This window comes from Mugil cephalus, chromosome 16 (genome assembly GCF_022458985.1).
Source record: "Mugil cephalus isolate CIBA_MC_2020 chromosome 16, CIBA_Mcephalus_1.1, whole genome shotgun sequence".
NCBI lineage: Eukaryota > Metazoa > Chordata > Actinopteri > Mugiliformes > Mugilidae > Mugil > Mugil cephalus.
The window spans coordinates 8,305,921-8,331,476 of record NC_061785.1 but is presented as its reverse complement, the minus strand read 5'-3'; the positions used below and the strand labels follow the sequence as shown (position 1 = coordinate 8,331,476).

The window sequence follows — 25,556 nt, the reverse complement described above, 5'->3', positions numbered from 1 at the left end:
TTATTTACTCCTTCTGTCTATTGGTTGGTTCACCTGTTTATTTGTTGGTTTTCCAGTATATTAGCTGGTTCCCGTGTCTATTAGTTGGTTCTCTCATCTATTAGCTGGTTCCCCTGTCCATTTGTTGGTGTACCTGTCAATTTGTTGGTTCTCTCATCTATTAGCTGGTTCCCCTGTCTATTAGTTGGATCTCGTGTCTGTTAGTTGGTTTTCCAGTATATTAGCTGCATACATAGCATGGTGTCTATTAGCCGGTTCTCGTGTCTATTAGTTCGTTCACCTGTCAATTTGTCGGGTCTTCCGTCTATTATTCGGTTCTCATATCTACTAGTTAGTTCTCCTGTCTTTTAGCTAGTTCTCGTGTCTATTATTTGGTTCTCGTGTCTATTAGTCAGATCTCCTGTATATTAGCCGGTTCTCGTGTCTATTACCTGGTTCACCTGTCTATAAGTCCTTGTAAACCTTGTAAATGGTGATCTGAAAACGTCCGCACATATGTTTGTAAGAAACATTTATATAATGTAGAAACTTTATAAGATGTACATTTACACTAGTGTGGCACTAATCTCTCAGAAGTGACTTCACAGCTCCGATGTTTCAGAAGTTTGACCCCGCAGTAACTTTCGAGCCTTTGAAACATGTGACTTTTGGCGTAAAAAATCCCATGAAACTGGGAATCAGACTGCATGAAAACAGGTGTATCATTTATTATTAGTCTATTGGGTACTCTTTGCTAAGTAAGTACCGTAAGTAAAGTTCAGTCACATGTCACATTATATTATCATGCAGACCGCTCTGCCAATACGTGACAAGCAACAATACACTAAAGGTTCTGTACACAATAAGTTACAGTGGCTCATTTTGAGCACCAGCACATGAAAAGAGACCTAGTTTGTAATTTGACTAAGTGAATATAACTAATAAGGTCCCTGTTTATTTAATGCTTACAAGGAAACATTTATGTATTCATCCACTTCTCCAGCGTACTGTTTACAATCACTTCCTGTAATAGATAATCACACCACCTGGCCCGTCCCTTCCTTTCTAAATAACACTAACCACACTGTGCAAGCAGGAGAAGATCATTTTCATACAGAGATTACTACGGTATAATATTAACTTTCTGTACGTCATTATAGTGATACTTTGTTTTTATCCACCACAGAAGAAATGAAAAGTAAATGAGCACAAAAGACACTTAAAAACGTTTAAAGGTCGTTGCTGTTAAAGTGTTCAAATTCAAAATATAACTCCGGTTTTCAGCCAACAAATTTGCTCCACTGCCGGCGGACAAAGCCTCATCCAAACCTCAAAATCTTATATTTACAAGAACTAATATTAGTCCATTTACTCACTGCACTGGGATGCTAAGTTGCCAAAACAAAGACTAGTTGTTAAGACATGACTGAAGTGGAAGCAAAGCTGCAGAAATAGGGAATGACATCACCATGACATACGTACACAGTTCTAATCTATTAATCCTCCGTATAAATCACACAAATTATAGGCAGTGTGATTAAATTAAATTAATGAAAACTACAGCTGATTAAATCCCCACAGTCCTGCACAAGTGCGCGGTCAGTTTTTATGAGTCACGAGGATGGACGTTAATAGGCAAGAAAACACGCGATTCGCATTCACACATACTAACTCGACACGTGGTGACATCATCCACCTGCAACGCACATGCAATTACAGAAATTAGAGAGGAGTGCGACAGGGAGCGCTAGAGAGGCAGACGACACAGGAAGAGAGAGTGCGAGAGAGAGAGAGAGAGAGTGAGAAAGAGAGGTTTAAATCCTTAGTTAAGCTCTGGGACAGCAGCAGATCCTCTTATGCAACAGTCAGACTCTCTCTCTCACACACACACAGACACACACACGCATGCACGCACACAACAACACACACATTCGCTTCCATGCATTGCTGAACATGAGACAGAAAGAACACAGATACCCGTCCCTTGACAGTCAGGCACGCGGTATGCATCCCATGCACCGGGCAGCCATGTAAAAAAGGTGACCTGCTCTATTTTTTTTTTACTTTATGGTGCATAAAATTAAAGGCCTGATGTTGGCTGCTCGTATTAAGAGCAAAAACTAGAAGCTTTTCTGATTAATAGACTTCTGTCTTTTGTGAAACACTGCACACACACTCTTAGCCGCTTCTGGACGAAACACAATAAGAGACAGTGAGGCTACCGAAGCTAAAGCTATCAAGATAAATAGGCAGCTGTTTTGCTGCTGCAATATTTCTGCAGTTTCTCAAGCAAAAAATAAAGAAATTACAGTAATTTCCTTGCCCTCGCTTCTCCAACTAAATGATCTGTTTATTTCTTTCTTTTTTTTTTTTTTGCACCGAAATGCTCGAGAGATACGGGCCCACACGCCGTATCATCGTTTTGTTGTATGTAAAACACATAACAACAGCATGGGATTTGTGACCTATAAATGCCATTGGATTCTCGTATGCCTACCCTTGGAAATGATGTGCTAATCCCCAAATGTAACCTCTTGCATAACGGCGCATCTCAACGGGGATTTCAGCTGAAAGAGTGATTTGGAACAGACTGGAGCAAACAGGCAGTGCCATCATTGATTTAGCACCCGGGTCCCGAGGTGGCACGCCAGCCAAAAGACCGCACTCTTTCCACATCGCCAGCTTCTGACCGCTTGAGCCGCGTGGCGCTTTCGAGCCAATCTTTTCGAAGCCAGCTCTGTGAGAATTACTACTACGCAAACATGGGTTTTTGAACGGTGAATGAGACTAGATGACTGGTTTTACAACCCCGAATCAAAAGCGAAAGCAGACCTTGCTGTAACTTTGCAATACTGCGCAGGGAAGAGGGCTAAACGATGAGCCTGGGCGACAGAAGCGGTTTTACTGCGAATTTTTAAATCTGTCAACGTACAATTTGTAGCTGCTCTGTGCTCTTTTAGACTCTCATTGGCTATTGTGATAACAGTGATGTAATCATCCTGATTTTAAATCCTAAATATCAGTCATGAGCCCGCGAGCAGTTCAGGAGGTTTAAAGGCCGTTACACAACGAGCCGACAGTTGGTGTTTGCCGGTGTGCAATCATGGAGTGTCCATAAACCACAGACTTAGCTGTCTGCCCCACACTGTTGACCCCAGGCGGACACATGTTGGGCGTTTTTTTCAGCAGGTTCAGCGTGTTCAGCTGGCATTGGTGAAGGAGATCATTCTGATTGGCTGATCAGCTTAGCGCGCAAGAAGGGAAATGGAAGTGACAGGGGTAAACAAAACAACATTCGGAGGGCACAAACAGAAGTTTTCTACCTACACCTCATCTGAACAGACACACCAATGCGTTCTCAACAAGGGAGCGCAGTTCAAGAGAGGCTGGGTTTGGAACTCTTCATGTTCTCCTGGCATCCAAGCTAATAGACGGTTAAGGCTCCAGTGACAGCCCAGACCTACACAGAAATGTATCTATGCGCCGCTGTGATGCAGACCTTGGTAGTAGCGCGTTTCTGCTTTAGTATTTCCTGGTGCTTCTTCCTCTCCGCGATTTTCAAATTGATTGTTTTAGATTGATAACGACGGAACACATCGAGGAAAGTTTAACTGAGAGGTTCGGAGAACATTCGTACGACTCGTCTTCAGCGAAATTGAGGCAAAAGTGAAGCAAGTAAGAATTAACAAAAGACACAGCACCGACTAGCGTTGGGGTGGTTTAGTTACAGAGCGAGTCAGACTGATGCGCGCACAAGTATAAATGGCTTGCACCGGCGTAGGCTATCGCGTGCAGAATTTTAAATGAGCCTTAACAGTCGCTCTTCCCGTTTCGCCCTTTAAACCGCCACCTGCTGGTATGAAGAGTTACTTTCTTTCATGCAGGCACAGAACTTTTTGCCGCTTGCATCTTTTGTAACTCCATGTCACGGAGCTACGTCACAGTCAGTCGTTTGTCAACAGTTTGGTGTGTTCGCACCACAAATTGTCCAGAGCTCCGGTATCCTGAGCCCAGCCTTAGTTGCATTGCTTTCAGGATCTCGTGCGGTCCTGTGCATGCCATCTTCATGGCATACTGAAGCAGCACCGAGCCATCAGTAATGCCATTAGCGGTTTTACTGCTCTAACAACTCTCCACGTCCGTCGTGACAAAGCTCCATTAGAGTCAACTTCTCCACGAAACTGAGCTCACCTCTCTCTGTTTGAACTGTCGTAAACCACGTCATGGCATAATGTCCACCCTAAAGCAGCGTATCCAGGATAAAACAAACAAATGTGGTATTCCGCATCGCGAAATGGCCACTTTCATGTAATTAAGCCGGCCGCGTGGATAAAATGACCGTGCAATAAATAATATGGAACGTTTTTCTGTCTGTTACTTCATTATTTACTGGATGACGTCCTAATCAGCTGCCAACAAACAAAGCTGGCGAATTCAGTTGAGCATTTAGACATTAAAAAGTTTCGCACAAGAAATAGTCGAGACGAAATTAAATCTAAATCAGAAGTATAGAATAGAACAGAACGTAATTATTGTCATCGTCAAGGAGTTAATTAAATGTTGGAGTTAAACTTATCAAGATCCACAAGAACATGACTTAAAACGAATGCTAACGTTGCTTGTTACTTGAACGTAATATGTGAACATAGTCCACTGTTGGATAACACAAGGTAATAATCTGGTTCAGATTGGTGTGTTTAGTTCAGACGTTTAAACAATGGAACTTAGAATATTTATGGCAAATCAATCAATAGATTTAGCTACTTTGACTTTTGATTCGATGAGTCAAGACCTGATGATGATTTGGTGAACAACCTTAACAACCAACCAACAACTTTATACACCGATCAGGCATAAGATCATAACGTATCGTGTAGGTCTCCCTTGTGCCTCCAAACAGTCAAGATTTATCAGAAAATGGACATGGACCTTCTGAGGGTGTCCTACGGTGAGTGGAAACAGGATGTTGTCAGTGGGGGCCTTTGGGTCCTATAGGTTGAGGGGAGGGGCCTCTATGGATCATCCCACAGATACTTGATCAGTTTGGGATCTAGTGAATTTGGAGGCCAGGTCAACACCTTGTGCTGTTTTTTTAGTTGCTCCTAAACCATTTTTGTGTTTGTGCTTGTGTCAGACTGCATCGTGGTGGGAATGACTGCTGCCATTAAGAGCATTATTGCTATGGGGTGGGGGTGCCTGGTTTGGTCTAGGTGGGTGGTACCTGTTTGCACGGCATTAGTTTTATTTGAGGACGTCCTGCGATTCAAATATCACCACCAACATCTGTGTTTCATGTGGCGTATTCACACTGGATAAACAAACTCTGCGTTTTACTAAAATTCGAAATCCGTTGTTGCGGCTCTGCTACTTCCCGGTTCACTCCACTGCACCACACACAGTTTTAATTACTTTGCAAATTATAATGGATGACAAAAATATATTTTTGATACTATTTATCCCATGGGGAAGAAATTAACAATGACACGGTGGTATTTGAATCAGACCCACCTTTGCAGATGAACGCATTAATGCTTGATTTAATGGTTTCATCCGTTCATCCTCTAAATGCGTGAAAAGTTCATCTCGATTTTGCGCTCTTACATCTGTCCTAACTTTGAATTAGAGCACATCCTTCACAAAAAGAAAAAAAAACAGCAAAGTCTTGAAAAACTAAAACCTCACCCCTAAATCACAGAGATGTCGATTCACACTGGGTCAGTATCAGAGGACCTCTGTGTTACGAGAATTATGGCAGGTAAGTTTTACTTTACAAATCACAGACGATTCGCATGGGATTAAGATCACAGACGACCTCTGTGATTATTAGAAATCACAGAACGTCCCCAGGTAAAACTAATCCCGTGCAAACAGTGTTTAAGTAACATCCATGCAAAGGAATGTCAGGTCCAAAGAAAGAAAATTGAATTGTCACACGATGGTCAGTGCTATTTACTTCTAATGCTTCTAATGGTTCTAATGTTGTGGCTGATCTGTGCAAGCTATATCAGGACTGCAGCACATAAATTATTATTTTGTCTGTTAAATGCCAACAATAAAAGTAATTGTTCATTCATTTTCTGTCTCTGACCCAACGTTTCAGCACCGGTCAAATTACACATACCGCGTTAGAGGGTCTACATCACCACTCGTGTTAAATGAATTGTAACGTGACTTGGATTTAACCTGGTGTGTGTGTGCGCACACGTACGCGCACACGCACACTGAGATTCCCCGCCTCGACAACAAAAGATGGGAGGAGGGTGAGCAGGAGAATCTAGTTCGCCTCATTAATCTTGTTAGACCAATTAGGACACTGATACAGCCAGAGAGGCGGATAACTTCACAAACCTTCCCTCTCTCGCACACACACACACACACACACATAAAAGGACAGGAAGCAGAGTGTGTTAGAGTCTGGGGATTTTTAAGACAGGCTTCAGAGGGAGGTTAGCATTAAACACACGTTCCGAGCTTAACTCTGCTGCTGTTGTTTCCATCTCCTCACACTCCCGACGCAAACACATACACGACTGGCAGAATGAAACACACACCATATGCGGCCGCGCGGAGAAGCACTCAACCAGGCAGACAGGGCACTCAAAGCATGCATTATATCAATACTGTGGAGCTAACCCCCTCCCACTCTCCGTCCATCTAGCCCGCTATCTCTGTCCAACCAGACAGCTCTCTCTGTCTCTCTCAGGAGCATTTAGTCTCAGTGACAGCCTCCCACATCCATCTGTCAAACAACAAATTTCGGCTTTGAGAGAGCTCGACCGCGTTCACACGGCAACATGTGTGCGTTTGTCCCTCTTTCTATCGCAACTCTCGAGGGCACACACACGCACACACGCACACACACAGGAGGCCCATGCTGAGTGAGACAGCGTGAGAGTCATGCATCTTTAATGTAACATCACAGACGGCTAATAATGTAAGAAGAGCTGTGCTGTGTGGCAGCGGCGGGTGAGGCGATGGGGGGGGGGGGGGGACGGGAGAGGCTCTCATCTGGCGTTTGACTGCAACAAAGACCCAGCAAAGCACAAGGGAGAGGTCCAACCAGCGAGACTGCGGCGTCTCCTCAGCGAGAAGAGAATTAAGATTCGGAAGAATGGACGTTCCCAGTCGGATCCTCCAGCCTGTTCGGTCATCTCAGAGATCGCAAACTCTCAAGACGAATTGTGTGATGCCCAGATGGACCGGCAGACGGTCCGACGAGCAGCCGCTGTCGATCAGACAGCCGCATGAAAACACGCTTCGTAAAGATTCGAGCTTCACCAGGAAGTCCCGTCCTGGATATGCAAATATATGTAATTACACATCATTTTTACAGTCCGCATTGTGACATCACTGGCACTTTATATTAATTTAGCTCCACGCGTTGCTGGGGTAATAATTTTTAAACCTGCAGCAGAAAAGTGGAGTTTAAACATTTGCTTTGGCCCTTCTTTAAGCTCACGTCTGCAATTTTACCGGTTTAACAGAATAAAATAAAAGGTGTGACATTTTGTGGTGTCAGATTCATACTACTTAATTATCGTCATGATGACAAATTGCTGGTTAGCCATGCCACACAGGGAAGCAGCGGATTTGCTCGGAAATCTCTCGTTAAACTGTTAAAATGTCTAAATGCTCCGGCTAACACTAGCTTCTGCTAAAAGCTGCTAAACTTTATGTTGCTGATTATTTTTTTTTGTTTTTTTTAACCAACAATACAATAAAACCTTCTTCTATTTCTTCCTCTTCACAGACTGACAAGTTCAAAGACTGATGGAAACTGTGCCATTTTGGTGTGTCTGTTCAAATACGTACCCCCCAACAGCAGCTGATTGGCTCAGCTTAGCATAAGCACTGGAAACAGGAGAACACTGATAGCATCTGTATATAGGCTATAGGGTGATATAGGCTCTGTGGAACCACAGCAAAGTTCACCCATCAGCACCTCTAAAGCTCACTGGTGTAAACACAGATCAGAGCCTCCAGAGTTCACTTACAACCAAGTACCTGCTACAAGTAGAAGCACAACAAGCCTATCATTTTATATATATATGAAGTTTTAGTGTCTCAATGTGAGATCCCAACTACTCTGGGCAAATTTAAGACTCCAAGCTAACTGCTAACTTTTTGTATGATAATGATGTGATGGATTTAGTTAGATTTATTTCTTTTTATCTAGTCCACTCAGCCGGTCCTTCTGAACAAAGAACATAAAAAGTGGTGAGTGGTCCGAAAATACATTTGGCTATTAAGCTTTATCCCTTTTAAAAAATTAGTCGCCGGTGGCACATGTGTGCAACTGCACTTTGGATTATTGTAATCATGGCACAGTTTGCACTCAAAAAAATTCTGTTTCTGAGGCTGAGACGCTTTGCAGCCGTTACGGGAGTTTTGCTTGTACTTGTTTTGAAGGTTATTACATTACTAGAAAATACAGTAAATCACGAGAAATGAGCAAAAACACTTACTCGCGGGACATTTACAAGTCCAGGTGGACCTTAAATGTGAGAAAGATAAAACGAATAACACATAAAGTTAAATATTCAAATAGAAAATGGAAATCTCAGTCTCCTCTTTCCAACCGGTCATTAAGTGGTAATTAAATGTAAATAATTAGAAGGTAAGTAATTGAAGGTGCGTCGTTTGTGACTATTCGTATGATTGTCACTACAGACACCGTGTTCTGATTACTACGAATGCAACGACTCGTTTAATTTCATCAGTGGCTCAATCACCATTTTGTTACCCCACATGACAACGAACAGCAACTTAAAAAACAAATACTCTCACGAAACTCTTTGACATCGATCACTTTAATGACAACTTGTTGGTATTTTGGGAAAAATATCGATATGTCAATATATCGCGATACTTTTTCTTCCGATACTGTATCGATTTAAAAAAAGAAAAAGTCATGTTTTGCACCACCACTTTTTTCTGTACAAATGCAATAAACTGGAAACTGGATCATTAGGATTAATATTGTTTTTTGACTCAATTTGTCCAGTGAATAATCACTGTCATCTGATGTACATATACACAATGTGTATTTTAAGTTGCATTTAAAATTTCTCAGTGAACTATGTAGAATATCGCAATATATCACAATATCATAATATTGCAACAATGTATCGTATCGTGATACGTATCGTGATACATATCGTCCTTGTTGACCCCTAGTTTGGATACTGAAACCGAAAAAAAAAATGCTTTTGCTAATATCTTTCACAGAGAAATAAAATAAAACATCTAAGAAATACTGATGTTCCAGCCTCCCCGCCGACAGTCCGCTCTATCACATTGCAAATTACAGTTAAAAAGACCATACTCTGCGATATGACTTTGCCTTATGTATACGTTTGCCCAAAATACACCTTTCTTAGTCAAAAAACAAAAGCTGACACTCTCCTGGGGACGGAGACACAGAGAGAGAGAGGACAAATAGCGAGCATTTCACCTGCTGTCCCAGCACTCTCATATATCCTCCCATTTCATCCCTTTCACAGAGAACATGCATTAAACACCCTGCAGCATGCACACACTCACCAAAACATTGACCTGATTTAGCATCAGTGACCAGAGCCCCGTGCGTGTCTTTGTGAGCGCGTGCGGTGCATTGTCATTGTGACCACGCAGCATCTTAAATCCGGCCTGTCCTACTTATTCATTGGGTCATCGAGGGGCGGGGCCCGTAATGTCATTGTCCGGCAGCTTGCCACGGTGAGAGAATGGAGTCTGGGGGTCGGGACTAAAGCAAGGGATGATGACAGTATGGCTGTGACCTCAAGGATAATCAGTCATGTCTTGAAACAGAACACGGGGAGGGCGGGGCCGAGGATGATGACACAAAAGCATTATGATGATGTTGGGTGATATTTTTAGTTTCACCACGGTGCTTTCTGTGGAAATAAAAAAAAAAAGATTTGTGCCGCATACAAGCTAGCGAAGCCGCTTCGGACGCCTGTTTTCTAATTGTCTTGAAAAGTTCTGCACACCGTTCATTCTCTTATTTTTGATCCAAGGGCAGGCAAAGTTAGCAATTAAAAGTGACCTATTATGCTCATTTCCAGCTCTATATTTTGATTCTGGGACTCCACAATAATAGCTTTGTATGACTTTGCGGGAGCCTTTGTGTGTAAGCGCAACTTCACTTTCTTTCCAACTTGGAGGTAATGAATGAATATAATGAAATAATGAAATGTGATGAAAGATGTCTGCAAACTTATCAAGTAAAAATGTCTCATTCCAGACTGCAAACAGCAGCTTCTCAAGTCTGTCTGTAAATGTCGAAGCTCTAATCTGAGCATGAGAGTGGACAATGAGATCATTACAGCGGCACGTCTCTGCTCGTTACCCACTTATTCCAAGACAGTGATTATTTGTATGATGTAGTGCATTAAATACTCATAAAATACTACAACTTGTACTTAAAAAATAATGAGACTGTAGTTTAACCTTGACTGGAAGCGATATAAAAAAATCTGCGACTGTTGATTGACTAATTGCAAAAATGTCCTGAGCCACTTGAAACGGTGGCCAACACTGCAACATTAAATAAATGAGATAAAATACAAAAAAAAAAGCATCATACACACAGAACATTGGTGCATTTTCAGTTGGATGATTTAAGAAAAAGAACAGACAAATTCAGCCATCGTGACCACTGACAGGTGAAGTGAATAAAATTCACCATCTCGTGACAGTTCAACGTTCCGCTGGGGAACCTCTGCACCTGACATTCATTCATGTTGATGTCACTTAGACGTGCACCGCCCACCAATGACACTCCTTGATGGCAGCAGACATCCCCAGCAGGATGCAGCCTGACGCAGACGCACACAAAAACAGTCCAAAAAAATACGGGCTCTAAATTCACTACATCACAAACTGATCAAGGATCAGTTAAAAAATTAAATGTGTTACATTTAGAAAAGATTAGAATCATCATGACGAATAGAGAGCCATCGATTCACGAAATCTGGCAACGAGTAGTACATTTATTAAAAGGTTGAAGTGTTTGGTTAAAGCTTATCAATGTTTAATGCAGTGTCATTCATTGTCATCTTATACCCTATGGAATGAACTGTGAGGGATTTGTAGTTATTAAGAAGTCCCCATGTTCATTCTCTGATGAATCACAACTATTTTGGAGGTGCAGGAGAGACCTACACAAAATTAGGAAGGTGGTCATAATGATATGCCTGATCAGTAACCATACAATACCATAGCATTACACTGCGAGAATGAATGGACAGACGGATAAAAGAACTAATGCCGCGTTTCAAGGTGTAGCTTCTGACAGCTATGATTTCTAAACTAAACTTGGCATAAAAGTCCGAAACCATCAATATAAACTCAAATATTATACACCGAGTCTCTACAGTGTTTATGAAACATTAACACATGCAAAGCAATAAAAAATAGCTAATTTAACCCCGAAACGGTCGCTTTAATTTAGGCTGAAATGCCTAAACATTTTTGTTTCACCGTCGTAAAACTGAAATTCATTAACGCCGGTTTAATCGTTTTTTTCTCGAGGAGATGGCATCAGCGCTATAACTGCAGCCCTTCCGTCATTAATCCTGGCCGCCGCACTTGAGCATGTGAGTGCGTCCGTGTTGATGCCAAGTGTCAAACAGTGGCTGGTTGACATCTGACGTGGCCCGCGTCCCTGCGGGGGAAGCGTTACACGGTGCGGTCATCGGGGCCTCGGACTGAGTCCCAGAAGCGTCCAGCCTGACATATTTATATGTACACACAGCTCACTTCTACACCTCTTCCCCCGCTCGGCATCAGCCTTCCAGTCGGTGCTTTTTCATTTCACTTTTCACTGCAGTCTCTCTCTCTCTCTCTCTTTTTTTTTTTTTTTGGAGCAAAGATAAAACGCTAACAAATTGAATTCGCTAATGGTGAGAGGTTAGAACTGTTGATGATACCTGAAATCATTTAACCAGCAGATTTAGTATATATATATATATATTTATTTTAAAAATGGGTAAATTACTTGTTGAAAAGCTTGTACTAAACGCAGTCTATTTTAGTCTAGTTACGTTTAGATTATTCACTGACCAGGCATAACATTATGACCACCTTCCTCATATTGTGTGGGTCTCCCTCGTGCCTCCGAAACATTTGTGATTCGTCCAAGAATGGACACGGGTCATCTGAGGGTGTCCTGTGGTGTCTGGAAACAGGATGTTGTTAGTGGGAGGGGCCTCTATGGTGGATCATCCCCCAGATGCTTGATCAGTTCAGGGATCTAGTGAATTTGGAGGCCAGGGCAACACCTTGTGCTGTTTTCATGTTTTTTTTTGTTGTTGTTATTATTATTGTTCCTAAACCATTTTTGTGTGTGGTAGGCTGCATCCTGCTGAGGATGGCAGTGGGGTAAGGGGGGCCTGGTCTGGTCTAGGTGGGCGGTACGTGTCTAACTAGCATCAGCACAAGTACCAGGTCCAGAGGTTTCCCTAAAGAACATTGTATCGTCACAAGATGGTCAGTGTTTCCCCTGTCAGTGGTCATAATGTTATGCCTGATTGGTGAGCGTATACAGTAGATCTGTATCATTAGAAGTAAAAAATAACAGATGACTTCACAAGACAGGGTCTTGTTCTTAGAAGAGAATTAGTCCATTAAAATATGTTAAAGACCTTTAATGAACATTCTGTCATTGTTTTGTGTTGTTGCTATAATAATAACTTATTATATTCTAAGCAAGAATATTTGTCTACTACCATTTTGATGAGAGTTTATTGCAGGTAATGGCATATTAACTACGGACAATCGTGCCATTAAATATCTGAACTGTCTGACGGCCTCAGTCGTAACATTAGCAAATATTTAACTTTACTTTTATCAAATTACTAAACTAAGATAACTTATCAGGATTGTTTTCTCTAAGATTGTCTTTGATGTTTTCACTACCAGCCTGACTTACTTAAAGAAACTTTTTATATATATATATAAAAATATATATACATATTCTTGCTTCTTTCACCCTCACGAAGCTACATTTTACTGGACGCACGCTCACACTAACACGTAGCAGCCGTCAGCTAGAACCCATACGTCTCAGTGGCTCACTTAGAAAAACATTCAAGCTAAAAAGTGGAACTTTCATTCAGTCACCGGCATACCATGGCTGCCACAGAAATGCAGAGTTTTGTTTACAGTGGTGTGTGGTATATACACATTTCACCCAAAGTGCGCTGCATGTGCTTCGAGTTAAAACGCACACAGCAGTTGCTAACATACAGAAAACACACTGTGCGTGAACTGCGGCATCGAACGGCGGGATACGGATTAATGTCGCAGAGCGATAGCTGAAACGTGCGCACCGTCAAAGAAAGCGCACGTGGGTCCGAGAGGCAGCTGCACACCGTGCAGGATGATTATAGGGGACATTTGAGGTTGAAGTTTTTTTTGTTAACTAGCCTCGTTACAGCTTCGACCTTGAGACTTTTATTTTATTTATTTTTTTTTACCTAAACAAAAGTGGCAAAAATAAAAGTGTGAAACTAGTCCGAACCTGTCTGAGCCCAGCAGACCGTCGCCGTGCTGTAATGTTGTGTCACGCTGTGTATCTCCGTGCACCATCTCCACAATTATGCTGGTGAGTAAAATGGAATTTCCCCATAAAGAGCGTCCGCGCGGCACAAAGAAACCTTTGAATCTTTGAAGGGCCTAGAATTTAAATTAGTCTTTAAGGACCAAAATGGTGCGCTACTGCTCTGTTTCTCTCTCTTCTTAACCCCTCCAATCCCCCCACCCCAACTCTCACCTTCCCATCTCTCCTCTCTCCTCTCTCTCTCGCTCTTTCTGGTGTGGGTGAGAGGCTGTCACCAAGGGGACGGGCTGTCACAGTCGCCATGGGGATGGGCTCCGCAGAGCATCTCAATTACTGAGTGGGACAATTAATAAGCATCAAAGCCTGGTTAATATTTCACCGGTGGCGCAGAGCGGGAGCGCTCGGGTCCACGGGAGACGGCTCGAGGAGAGGTGGTGGTGGTGGTGGAAGACAAAAGAGAACAGGAAGCAGAGAGGGACGGGGATAACACAGACAGAGGGAGACGGCGAGATGAGATGAGGGAGGCAGCAGAAGGGCGGAGGAAGTGAGAAAGACAAAGCTGAGGTACACCAGCCTTGGTGTTCATCTGAACAGCAGGAAGTGTTTCCATTTGCTTGGACCGGCCTCGCTGCGCTGCTGCAGACTTTGCTTTGTTCATATCACCGCACGGAGTAAAGTTATCACCGTTGCTTTTACGAGAAATTTATAACACGATGCATTTCAGGTTTAAGTTACCTCTTCCCCATTTGAGACTTTTTAAAGCTTTTTCGCGTTATTTAGGTAAACTTTCGGTCAAAAACACGAAATCACACAGCGCTGCCTGCGGATGCTTCTGAAAGGCTGCCTGCTTGTGGGATTATCAGCAGCATCCATTTACTGATAGGATTACAGTGAGGTGTGCCAAGTGGCACGGAATAGCCTGCAGCCGGAGCTTCCTGCCGCCCCACTCCCCTCGTGGGCGGGCGCGGGCCACGGTTTCCAGAGAATCCGGGAAGAATTTCTCGCTGGGAGTTAAGCAGCATCTGTGTTCCCTCGCACCCTTTTAATGATGAATTACAAGGTGCGGATATCTCCTCAAAAAAAAAAAAAAAACCTGTTTTCCAGGTGGCTTTGGCACAGTCACAATTTCGGGGCTGAATGGGAATCTTCATTGTGCAATTGGAGAAATGTACGTCGCACGGACCCTTTTTATTCCCAAATCATGAGTCTGCAGCCAGGCTAGTGGCTCTGGGAAGATGAACCATGTGCTGTCATTAGCATATAACCATACAACAGCAGTGTTATGCTTTGATGTTTAGCAGGTTGGCCCTGTTCATGTGTTAGTTTCATATGTTAACATGCTAATATTTTCCACGTCCAACCAGCACTGCATGCAAAGTAAAGTTAATGGTAATGAGAATTGCAGCAGTACTTTATTTAGTCAATGTTGGACAAATCTGAATGTTTAGTTGACGATGGTGGAGCTAAGGAGGACCAAAGAAGAAATGAATATTTTGGCAATTCATTTAACAAGAGGGTTGTTTATCTGATCAACCCTGGCGATCAACTTTCTTTTCATTACGTGTATGTATTTATGCAATTTATTTAATTAAGAGAAATCCCTGAGCGTTCTTACTGGTGCCGGCATCCTGCGAGAAGGCAGGTTGTGAAAGACTGCAAAAAAATGTGATGTCAGAACTTATTTTTGCGTTTTCAATTGCCACTGTTTATCCCTATTTTAAAGACGTGCAATATGCTTTGAAAAGACTAGTATATGAGTTGGCTGCCACATTTTTTCATTTTTCTTTTTTTTGTTGGGAGATAATCGGGGGGGAAATCGACGCAACTCCGACGAAGTTCTAAGCTACTACATTAAATTCTTTACTGAGTGTGAGCTTCCTTCCCTCCCTACTGGAGACTGAAGAGTGTGAGAAGGTAAGAGCATCAGGAGGAAGCAGATAAATGAGGAGATTAAGATGCACAAGTGTGGCAGGAAGAGGAAGATGATGGGTAAACGAAGAGAGGAGGAGGGGGTAAGTGTTTGTAAGATGAGAGAGGAATTCACTGTCGGAGAGGGGAGGATGGAGGGGGCGGGGGGGGGCAGGAGTGATGAAGGGAAGGGGAGGACGGAGGAGGATGGAGGGGAAGTGGGAGGGACTGTGTCGCTGTGAGGCAGATGTATCGATGGGCCGGCTGGCTGATCAATGGGGACGCGGTCGCTCAACAGAGTGATCCATACGCTCTGACCTCAGTTTGGACGGCCGAGGGGCCGCGGAGGCATGCGCACGATTTTCATGTGTCTCTCCTATTTATATGTCCCTGTGTAAGCTGATACGGCACAAACTTACATAACCGAACATCAGTCGCGCTTATACACACTTTTACACGTTAACAAGTCTCACTATAAGATTTTTCCAAGTACGCAGTTTCAAAATAGGCTTTGGATTTTACATCAATTCACCGCGGCGGACAACGAGTCGCCTCTCTGTATTCTAATATTACGTCATGGCTGTGGTAATCCAGCTCTGTACTGGGCACTCTGACATTCAAAACAATATTACCATGCAAATATGCCATTTGACCCAACAAATACTGTGCCATTATTGTACCGTCGGCTGCGGTGACGGTCGATTTTAGTATTTTAAAGGCACCGAAAGACAGAAAACTCGCAGTATTCTTTGAGAGGTGATGTTAAATACATGTAACGTCTACTGAGCCGGCTGAACGCAACGCGACCCATTTGGTTATTTCATATCCTCGGCTGCTAGAACACCAGCAATCACAGCGGAGCAAGATCACATGTTTAAAACTGCCGACAAAACTCGCAGGCCCAACACAAACAGCCCTTTATGCCCGTACGTACAGGACGACATGGGGCAACATAAAATGAGATTACATGAGGAGAAGCGGAGACAAATGAAAGGAGCTTCAGTCCTTCCTGCTGCAGAGTTGTGTCCCTCAACATAAGAGAGAAAAGGGAAATTGTTAAAGGCGCTGATTAACATCTACGCTGCAGTTATAAATGTATTTCTACAGGAGTGGAAAACAAGGGGAGCTCTGATTTCTCGCAGCCCAAAGACACAGGAGGAATGTGAGGAATTAAGAAAGGACGACTACAGGTCGGACCTGAGGTGCCCAAATCACATGTAATGCAAGTCCGAACAACTCCCGTGTCACAGACAGAGGAGGGAAAAGTGCAGGATTAAAGAATAGACAAAGATAAAGTGCTGTTCCACAGCTCCAAATGAGTTAGAGAGGACGACGCAAATTTATGCGAGGCCACAAATCTAAACTACACCCAAATGCACTACTGGGCAGCATCTCAATCTCTCCATCAAATTCAGTGAGGGCGTCTTCTGAATGGAAAGCTTTCACTTTTGATTAGGATATTTTGCACCAAAGGTGAGAATGACTGTGCCTGGAGACGCAAATTAATTAAGAAATTAAATTAAAACCACAGTTCAAAGCGAGTACGTCCAGACTGACGTCAGCCACGGTGGGCCCGAGGTGCAGTTAAATACATGTCCTTCTTTCATTAATGTTATTCAAATTGGAATTCAAAGTTGCAGTCAAAAATGTAAAAAAAAAAAAAAAAAAAAAAAAAAAGATTTAGAGGAGAGTGGACAGTTGTATCAGTATCAGCAGATACCACGAGGTTAAAGATAGGAATCTGTGTCGGAAGAGAAGAAATCAGATCAGTGCATCTCCTCATGAGCGAGGCAGTGGACGAGCGGAGCGCGAACCGACACACAATAAAAACACATGCATACTGTGGCTCGGGGGCTCCGATTCTCCCGCACATGCACCATGCAAACGATGCTACGGTCGGCTTTCAAATGAGCCGTGGGCGCCGTTTGTCTCGGGGCTCGTCGTTCGCCGTTGCATCTCCTCTCACCTGCTCGTGGTCAGAATCAAATTGCACATGCACGGTTAGCACATCACACACGTACCCAGTCCTCGTAGTGCCTGGTTCCGTTCTGCAGCAGGTCCTCCAGCTGGATGGTGCAGTTGGCCACAAAGTCGTCATACCCAATGGGTGCATCATGGAAAACAGACAGCTCCAGGCTCCGTCCCTCGCGGACCTCGGTGCAGAACTCTTGGTGCCAAGCGGGACTGTTGGTCTTGGTCCTGGTCGCGGTCTGGCCTAGCCTGGTCTGGTCCAGGTTGAGGGCCAGGTAAGGGTCCAGCAGGAAGGAGCCGCTCTTCCCCACGGCGTGACGTAGGGCCCACGGGGTGGGCTTCAGGTCCACCGCCTCACACACTCGCACCTTCAACAGACCACTGAACACAGGCATGGCTGCAGGCTGCTGGCGTGTGTGCGTGTGTGTATATATAAAAAGGATGAATGCGTGTTGTGTGTGTGTGTTTAGGCTAGTCTGCCTGTTCCTGCTCCTGTACACAAGAGTGTTTCCTTCCAATGAGCGGGGTCACTGCACAGTCCTGCTACATCCCATAATGCCACAGGCTCCTTGGACTCTCAGTCTAGTACAGCCATATCAGAACACCGTGTTATCCTCACACACACTACCAGGAACAACTGACTGGTCTCTAATGGGCTGAAAAAGCGTAGTAACAGCAGACTCACACCCTGCAGAGGTCGCTTGCTTGAACGCTCTCCCACCCGAGCTGCCGCTGCCTTGTTTGTTTATGGTCGGTCCCGTGCGCCACGCAAAATTTTCGGGAAACAGGCCGGGATATAAACGGCAGCGAGGAAGGGGGATGCGGGTTATCTGGCTCATGTGAAGCACCGGAGCTTCTCCGCGGTCCTTGCGCGTCTTTATCCCGGGTCAGGGTGGGAGAGAGCGCGAGCAGCCGCGCCTAGCCATCCGGGATTGGTGCTCCGTTTCCAGCCCGTCGCGGCTCGCTCGCCTCTTCTCTGGGATTAACCTCCTCGCTTCGACCTCGCAGCGCCGCGATATTTGCGCTTACTACAGGGAAGAGACGCCCTCCCCCTTTTTAGTCCCACAATGCAGTCTTTTTTTTTTATTTTATTATTTTTCTCGGGCACCCCAGACACATCACAGTGCTCCTCCGATCCCGTTGAGTTTTTTTTTTTCCTCCTCCTCTCGGTCCTTGCGCGCGCCCCTCGTTTCCCGTCCGTTCTCTCTCATGAATCTGAGCGCGAGCTGCAGGAAATGCGCAAAACGCGTCACCACGCGCTGCCGGGGCTATTGCGCCGGATGAAAGAGAGAGAGAGAGAGAGAGAGTTGAGATAGAAGAGGTGTTTTCAGGAGACGAGGAGGGGCGCGGGCTGGAATTCACCCGCAGGCATGGAGAGTGAGCGTGCGTGTGAGCGCGCGTGTCGCGGCCAGTCAATCAGTCGGTCCGTATGCGCGGTCACAGACAGCCTCGCACACGCGGAGAGAGACAGAGCAAACAGTGTAATGACTCGATTAGGCTGCGAGTTGCCGGAATACCACCTTAAAATGTCTGCCTCTTGAGCGCCACACTCTCGCCGTCTGTTCATATAAGATTAATAGCCAGTCAGCCCTCGGCCCTGACTGGCTAACGCAGAAAGGTCCTCGCTGACACCTGTCCGGTTTATCCGTGGGTGTCACGTGTCCATATTTACACTGTCCTGCATCCGCGTGTCAGCCTCTGTGATATTAATACAACTTATTTCCGGTTTAGTATCGTGTTCATTGAGAAGGGCTATTCCATTACAAGTCCTGAATTTATCTACTTTTTTTTTTTTTTTAACTGTGTAGATATACACACTACCAGTCAAACGTCTGGGCACACTTTCACATTGAATTGAATGAGAAGGTGTAACCAAACTTTTGACTGTGTATTTTTATCCATCCATCGCCTATATGAATATACACCGATCAGCCACAACATTATGACCACTTGCAGGTGAAGTGAATAGCTTTGACCATCTTGTGACACAATTCAGTGGGAAAACTTTAGGACCTGGCATTCATACCTAGACCAGACCAGACCGGACCAGGCACCCCCACCCCATAGAAATGACACTCATTGATGGAAGGATGCAGCTTGACACAGACACACACACACACACAAAAAACGATTTAGGAACAACAACCCAAAGGAGCCAAAGGCCCCCACACCACAACATCATTGTGTCACCAGACACCACAGGACACCCTCAGAAGGTCCATGCCCATTCTCTTGATGAGTCACAACTGCTTTGGAGGCGCAAGGGAGACCTACACAATATTAGGAAGGTGGTCATAATGTTATGTCTAAATGGTTTATATTCATGTATTTTCTGTTTATCTGTCCACCCATCCATCTATCTGTGCAATGGCAAATAAATATAAAGAAGGGCTCCTCCAGAGTCTATTAAAAATAATAACAATATAAAACCCGGCCCAATTATAGAAAATAGAAATGATTTGCTCAATGCCAGGTCTCAGTCTGTAAAGATCCTCCTCTGTGGGGGGGTCACTTCTCTCATGTGTCTTTGTCACACATCAACCAACAGGAAATCTATGAGTTGTGATTGTTATGATTACTTCTTATCAGCAACAAAAGTGATATACGACAGATGGTTGCATTAAAAACAAAAACGTATTCAAATGAGAGTACAGTACTAGTATAGTATTAATGTACAATAGTAATGTTTTAAAGCTGATGACTTATTTCAGAATTATGTTATAAATTATGAATGAATTAGTGCGAACGTCACTGTTATAGTAGCGGTATAGACCACTAGAATTCAATAATAAATCATATTCTATGAGGATATTTATAAAACAAAAATATTAACACAAGTCTACAAACTCACTGGGATTATCAAACAAATTAATTAAAAAAAAAATAACCCTGAGCTGGATGATCAAAATGCCTGGTCAGCAGCGCCACCTGCTGTTTTACAGGAAGCATCGCCGCAATAATGACGGCGATGTCACTGAATGTTGTGTTTAAGTGCTCCTCGGAGATGAACGTTTCGTCAGTGACAAAAACAACTTTTACGAAGCTGCGTAAAAACATCAGTGTTTATTATTGTCACATAAACACATGGTTTGTTCGGTTTGGTCACACACTCTTTTTATAGGTCCTCTCTTCGGACGGAGGGATTTTTTTGCGACTTGAAAAAGACAAATAACAACAGACATTTAACTCGATAAACTTGCAACTATGAGAAATAAAATGTAGCAGTTAAAACATTTTGCCTGACCTGTTTATTCTGCTTGGACCTTTTAACTTAAACAAGAAGTGAATGTATATAAACATCTAACAACAGCAGAGAGGGGCAGACTTAATTTTTGACCGCTGGATGGCGCTGGAGCGTGTCCTCTCACTGTGAAGAGTGGAGTTGATGTCCAGGTCATCGTGACAGTGCAAAGTGAGACACATGAAGGCCACTGACACGAACAAGTCCACGTAGTGGCAATCTTTTTAGACCTTCTGGCATGTTGTGAGGGTTTTAAATATGGTGGCCACTAATAAAAGAATATTTATTTTGCATAAACAACTAAAAAATATAAAAAGACCGTAGTTAGTTGCACGCGTCAAGGAATGAAATTTTGGAGAGAATGTAAGTTAAAAGTAGCTAAATCCAACTCTAACATTAATTCACTGCTTTAAACAACATGTACATTGTTTCTTATTGCATCCAATTGCTGAATAATTTAAGTTAACATTAAATGTTTCATATTTAACATTTTTACTTGTGAATATTTGATTTGATTGTATTCAGACATTTCTTATTTCCACTCCCATTTTGACCTTGTTTTATTAACGTTTTTATGTTTTACTAGTTTATCTCAAAAAGGATATTTTTTAGTTAATGCTCACATGTGATTTCTCCTCTTTTGACCAACCCGGTCATCAGAAAATTGTGATTGGAATGACTCGACCTTAAAACTAAATCAACATAAAGTTAGTATTGGACAAACACACACACAGCGTCCATAACAGAGACCGCTATCAAAGAAGAGTTGTTAAACAGCCCATATATTAAATACTTTTATTTATATAAAATACCAAAACCTTTATTCAGCATCAAGTTGAACATTAAGTAGGATGTAGAATGACACAGGCTGAACACTAACAACTTAAAATAAAGTAGATGAAGAAGGTAGAGGAGGGAAAAAAAAGCAGACAGATAGACGGAGAGGTAGTGGTACTGATCGATTGTCTACAGCAGTGGATATCCCGGGGTCCTCCAGGGGCCTCTAAAGGAAAAACTATTAAAATAATAATAATAATAATAATAAAGAAACATAATGAGAGAAAATAGGAGGGATTTGCTCACTGGTAGGTTTCAGTCTGTAAAGGTCCTCCTCCGTGGGGGTCCCCGCATTAAAGTCCAACAGGGGTCCACGGCTTGAGGTCTATTTAATTGCGTTGGATGGTGTAAGCTGGGTCAACAGATGTGCGTGTTGCCATCCGCTTAAAAATCAAAAAAGGTGGTTCAAATGTGTGATGTGCACATGGAGACGACCAGAAAGTCGAAAACGCGCACAAAATGTCAGGTATATATGTTTTTTTTCAGATAACAAACAAACAAACAAACAAACAAACAAAAACATAAATCGCTCTGACGAGCTGGAGTAAATTTTTAAGACGAATCCGTTTCATTGCCCGAACACGAAATTTAACCAGCTTTTGTCCACGCATTTCCTCATTCTTACTCTGTCAACCCACGACGACCATCGCAGGCCCCTAAAGGTCCATTTCATATGTTAAAAGTCTCAAACATCCAAGTCAGAGTCACTGTCCGTAACTGAGAGGAGCGTCTCTCCATCGGCGCGCTCTGCGCTCCCGTCTGGACTGCAGTCTCCTCCGCTTAGTGACCGCACAGCGTCTGGACACATCCGGTGGTGCTGCAACCTGGAAACGAACAGGAAAAGAAGTTAAAGGCTTGAGAAAAGACACTCCCAAAACCTAAAACATTGCATTTAATGTACAAGTAAAAGTGAACCTTTCTTCCGTTATTGAGAATAGACAAACAATAGAATTTAACCATAAAATGTAACTAGTGTTGAAACACAAATACCAATTATGCGTCATATTTAATTGCTGCCTAATGCATGTCAGCAATTTGCTCCAGTTCATTCATGCTCTGCCTTCACCAACGGAGCGATTGACCCGGACACTGACCCTGAAGCAAATTATAGCGAGTGAAAGGGGAACAAAGATCGACCAGGTCACACTCACAGAAGAAAAACAAAACGAAAAAAAAAAAAAACCTACAAGCTGAAAGACCATGCGCTTTAACGCGTGAATGGCCCTTTTACGCGCAAGCTTGGCCGAATCTGGAGAAGAAAATCTGCGTAAAGACTACACAACAAAATAAGAGAGATACACATTTGGGCATGTAGAGTTGAATACTTTGAATCTCGAAACCTAAAATATTTTCAAAGGGTGAAGTGGATTTTTTGGATGCTCTCAAATGCTGTCCAAGTAGCCCCCCCGTCTCCCACTGTGACACTCAATAGACTATTATGTCCAGTCAAAGCTACTGACCTGTTTTTTGCCGCTGCCGCCCTGTCCCTCTGTCTCCGGTTTTTGAACCAGTTCCCGACCTGAGTCGGCGTCAGTCCGGTGGCGTGCGCCAGCTCTCGCTTCTTCCCCGGGTTGGGGTACGGGTCCTGCAGGTACCACTCTCTCAGCAGCCCCCGAGTGCGCTCCTTGAAGCAGTGCGTCTTCTGCTCTCCGTCCCAGATGGTCCTCGGCAACGGGAACTTCTTCCTGACGCGGTACTTGTCCACGGGTCCGAGCGGCCGTCCTCGCAGCTTCTCCGCCTCCCGGTAGTGAGCTTCGAGCCACATCGCCTGCAGTTTGCCGTGCGAGGCGCGCGTAAAGCGATGCGTCTCCAGGATGCGGTAAAGCTCGCGGAAACTTCCCGTGTGGTAGGCCACCACGGCGCGTGCCCTCTGCACGGACTCGTGCTCGGAGATGGAGTCGCGACCGTCGGTGGTCACCGGGAGCGACCAGAGAAAGCGGGCCAGCCGCTCGATGTCTCCGGTCTCCTCCAGGGTCTCGCAGACACTGGCGATCTGCGCCGCGGAGAAACACAGTCCCGGGAGGGCGAGGGGAGGGCAAGCGGCGGGAGGATCCTCCGGGGACCGAGAGCGAGGCAGGGCAGGGGTCCCATCCGTAAAGTGAGGCAAGATGAGACGCGAGGCGGAAAAGAAGTCGAGCGGCGACCTGAAAACCATCTGGAATTCAGCGCGAAACCAAAAGGAGACGAAACGCGTTCCGGGAAGTATCTGAGAGAAATCTGCTTAAGTCTGACTCTTTAGCTCACCTGGGAGTCAGGGAGGGCCCCTGAATCTGACTCCTCATTGGACACCCTACTGATGCGCGGTTGTCATGGCAGCACTGTCAATCAGAAGAGGATTTATCCCCTCCCCTCATCCCCTTTTGTGCACAAGCTGGACACATGAAGTCTTTTCTGAACTGCCTTTCTAATGTCAACAGTTTTGTCCCCGCAGCCTATAGGCAACATTACAATGAAACTGACAAAGACATATCCGGCAATAAAATCAGTGCAAAATGACACACACAAGGGGTTTTAACACAACAGTTCTTCCTCGTTTGGAATGGCTTTGTGGTATCCAGACAGACACTGTGAAGGAACATGTCTTTCTATAACACTGTTGGTATGTTTTTGATTCAACACTGAGACAGTTTCACACCTCCTGGTCAAATAAACCTACACTGCTGTCATCTCAAGTTTATTCTAATGAGGATAAGGACCATAACAGACAAAAGATGAATTATAAAATAAAAAAATGACTCTATGCCAGACACACACAAGATGTAAGAGGGACAAGAATAAAACATAGCAAACTTTTAACTAAACTAAACCCAGTCGTACCAGTAAGCTACTTGCAGTAATGCTCACCGTACTGGTGTGAGTGGAAATCTCATCGAGAGCTGAAAGCGTATGTTTCTCTAAGTGGTCTCCCGCCACTCTAATCACTTTCCCTTTTTTTTTTTTTTTTTTCTAATATCCATAAGTTCAGAGATAATCTGCGCTTCATCTCCATTCTGTTACCTTGGATTAGCATTAGGACCTATACATCCCGCTAGCATTAGTGTAGTGGAGCGGCATATTCAATCAACATTAACACATTTTGGAGCTGCCCAGGACCATATGCTTTGGAGTGTGGCACCCTTGGCACTGCTGAGTGTCTACAAAAAATAAAAAATCCACACAAAGTAAATGATTGCATTTTCGAACGGAGCCCCAGTTGAGGGTTAGGTTTGGAGTAGAGCAAATATTGATTATAGTTCAGTTAAATGGATGAAAAAAAAAAAAAAGATGAACTGAAGCAAATAAAACAAATCAACATCCAAAACCAATATTTTATACCAGTGCTGGACGCCACCTTGTCACACACCGTAACAAATGCCTCAGTGTAGATGAGTTGGGCGTGAAAAAGGGGGTCACCCAGATTAAAAGGGTTAATGCCAATTACCCCAACAGACAGATGTCCCTGCACAGTGGTGCAAGGAGCCGTGTGCCAGTTTTTCCACCCAGGGTGACGCATATGGTTCACACCCGTCAATCAACTCAACTCAGCTTCACAATAAAAAATAAATAAATAAATAAAACAAAGTGGCCCAAAATATATTGTACGTATTAGTGGAGTCAGTTAACACTTATTAACATCAGAAGTCAAGAAAAGCTTTGCAAAAAAATAAAAAAAATAAAAATGGGATGGACAGGATAAGGAAGATCAGAGGGACGGCTCATTAGAGATGTTTGGGAGATAAAGTTAGAGAAGGCCAGGTCAAGAGGTTTGGATATGTTCAGAGGAAGGACAGGGAATATACTGGTTGAAGGATGCTGAGGATAGAGCTGCCAGACAGAGGAGGTTTATGGATGCAGTCAAGAAGGACGTGAAGGTAGTTGGTGTGAGAGAAGAGATGGAAGAAGATGATTTGCTGTAGAGACCCCTGAAGGGAAAAGCCGAAAGGAAATGTAGAATATCTGAACTGAGCTTCTTATAGTCACAAAAGGGGTTTTAATACAGATTTTGTTGAAGTCTGTTTGTCTTGTCTGTTAAATCACGATCTTCTGAAGTTTGGTTCATGCTTCAGCAACAATGAG

The 25,556-nt window shown here is 43.7% G+C and overlaps 2 protein-coding genes across 2 annotated transcripts in view; both read right to left on the bottom strand.

Moving 5' to 3' along the window:
- The window catches only part of prkcea (protein kinase C, epsilon a), a 39,010-nt gene extending 20,091 nt beyond the window's left edge, over positions 1 to 18,919 (bottom strand). Inside the window, exon 1 of the mRNA XM_047608820.1 lies at positions 17,473 to 18,919. Coding sequence (XP_047464776.1) covers positions 17,473 to 17,817 — 345 coding nt within the window. The 5' untranslated portion in view covers positions 17,818 to 18,919. The remainder of the gene's footprint in view (positions 1 to 17,472) is intronic.
- Positions 18,920 to 21,429: 2,510 nt separating this feature from the next.
- six3b (SIX homeobox 3b) lies at positions 21,430 to 24,817 on the bottom strand. The gene is made up of 3 exons (XM_047608366.1): positions 23,745 to 24,817; positions 22,961 to 23,644; positions 21,430 to 22,324 (listed from the first exon to the last, which is right to left on the bottom strand). Exons 1-3 carry the CDS (start codon positions 23,780 to 23,782, stop codon positions 22,186 to 22,188), a joined length of 861 nt encoding a protein of 286 aa, XP_047464322.1. The 5' UTR covers positions 23,783 to 24,817; the 3' UTR covers positions 21,430 to 22,185.
- Positions 24,818 to 25,556: the final 739 nt, after the last annotated feature.

Coding starts and splice junctions, on each gene's coding strand:
- six3b (XM_047608366.1), bottom strand. CDS start 23,782: ATGAGGAGTCAGATTCAGGGGCCCTCCCTGACTCCCAG. Junction 23,645..23,744: donor GGGCCCTCCCTGACTCCCAG/GTGAGCTAAAGA, acceptor GATGGTTTTCAG/GTCGCCGCTCGACTTCTTTT. Junction 22,325..22,960: donor GCGGCAGCGGCAAAAAACAG/GTCAGTAGCTTT, acceptor GTTCGTTTCCAG/GTTGCAGCACCACCGGATGT.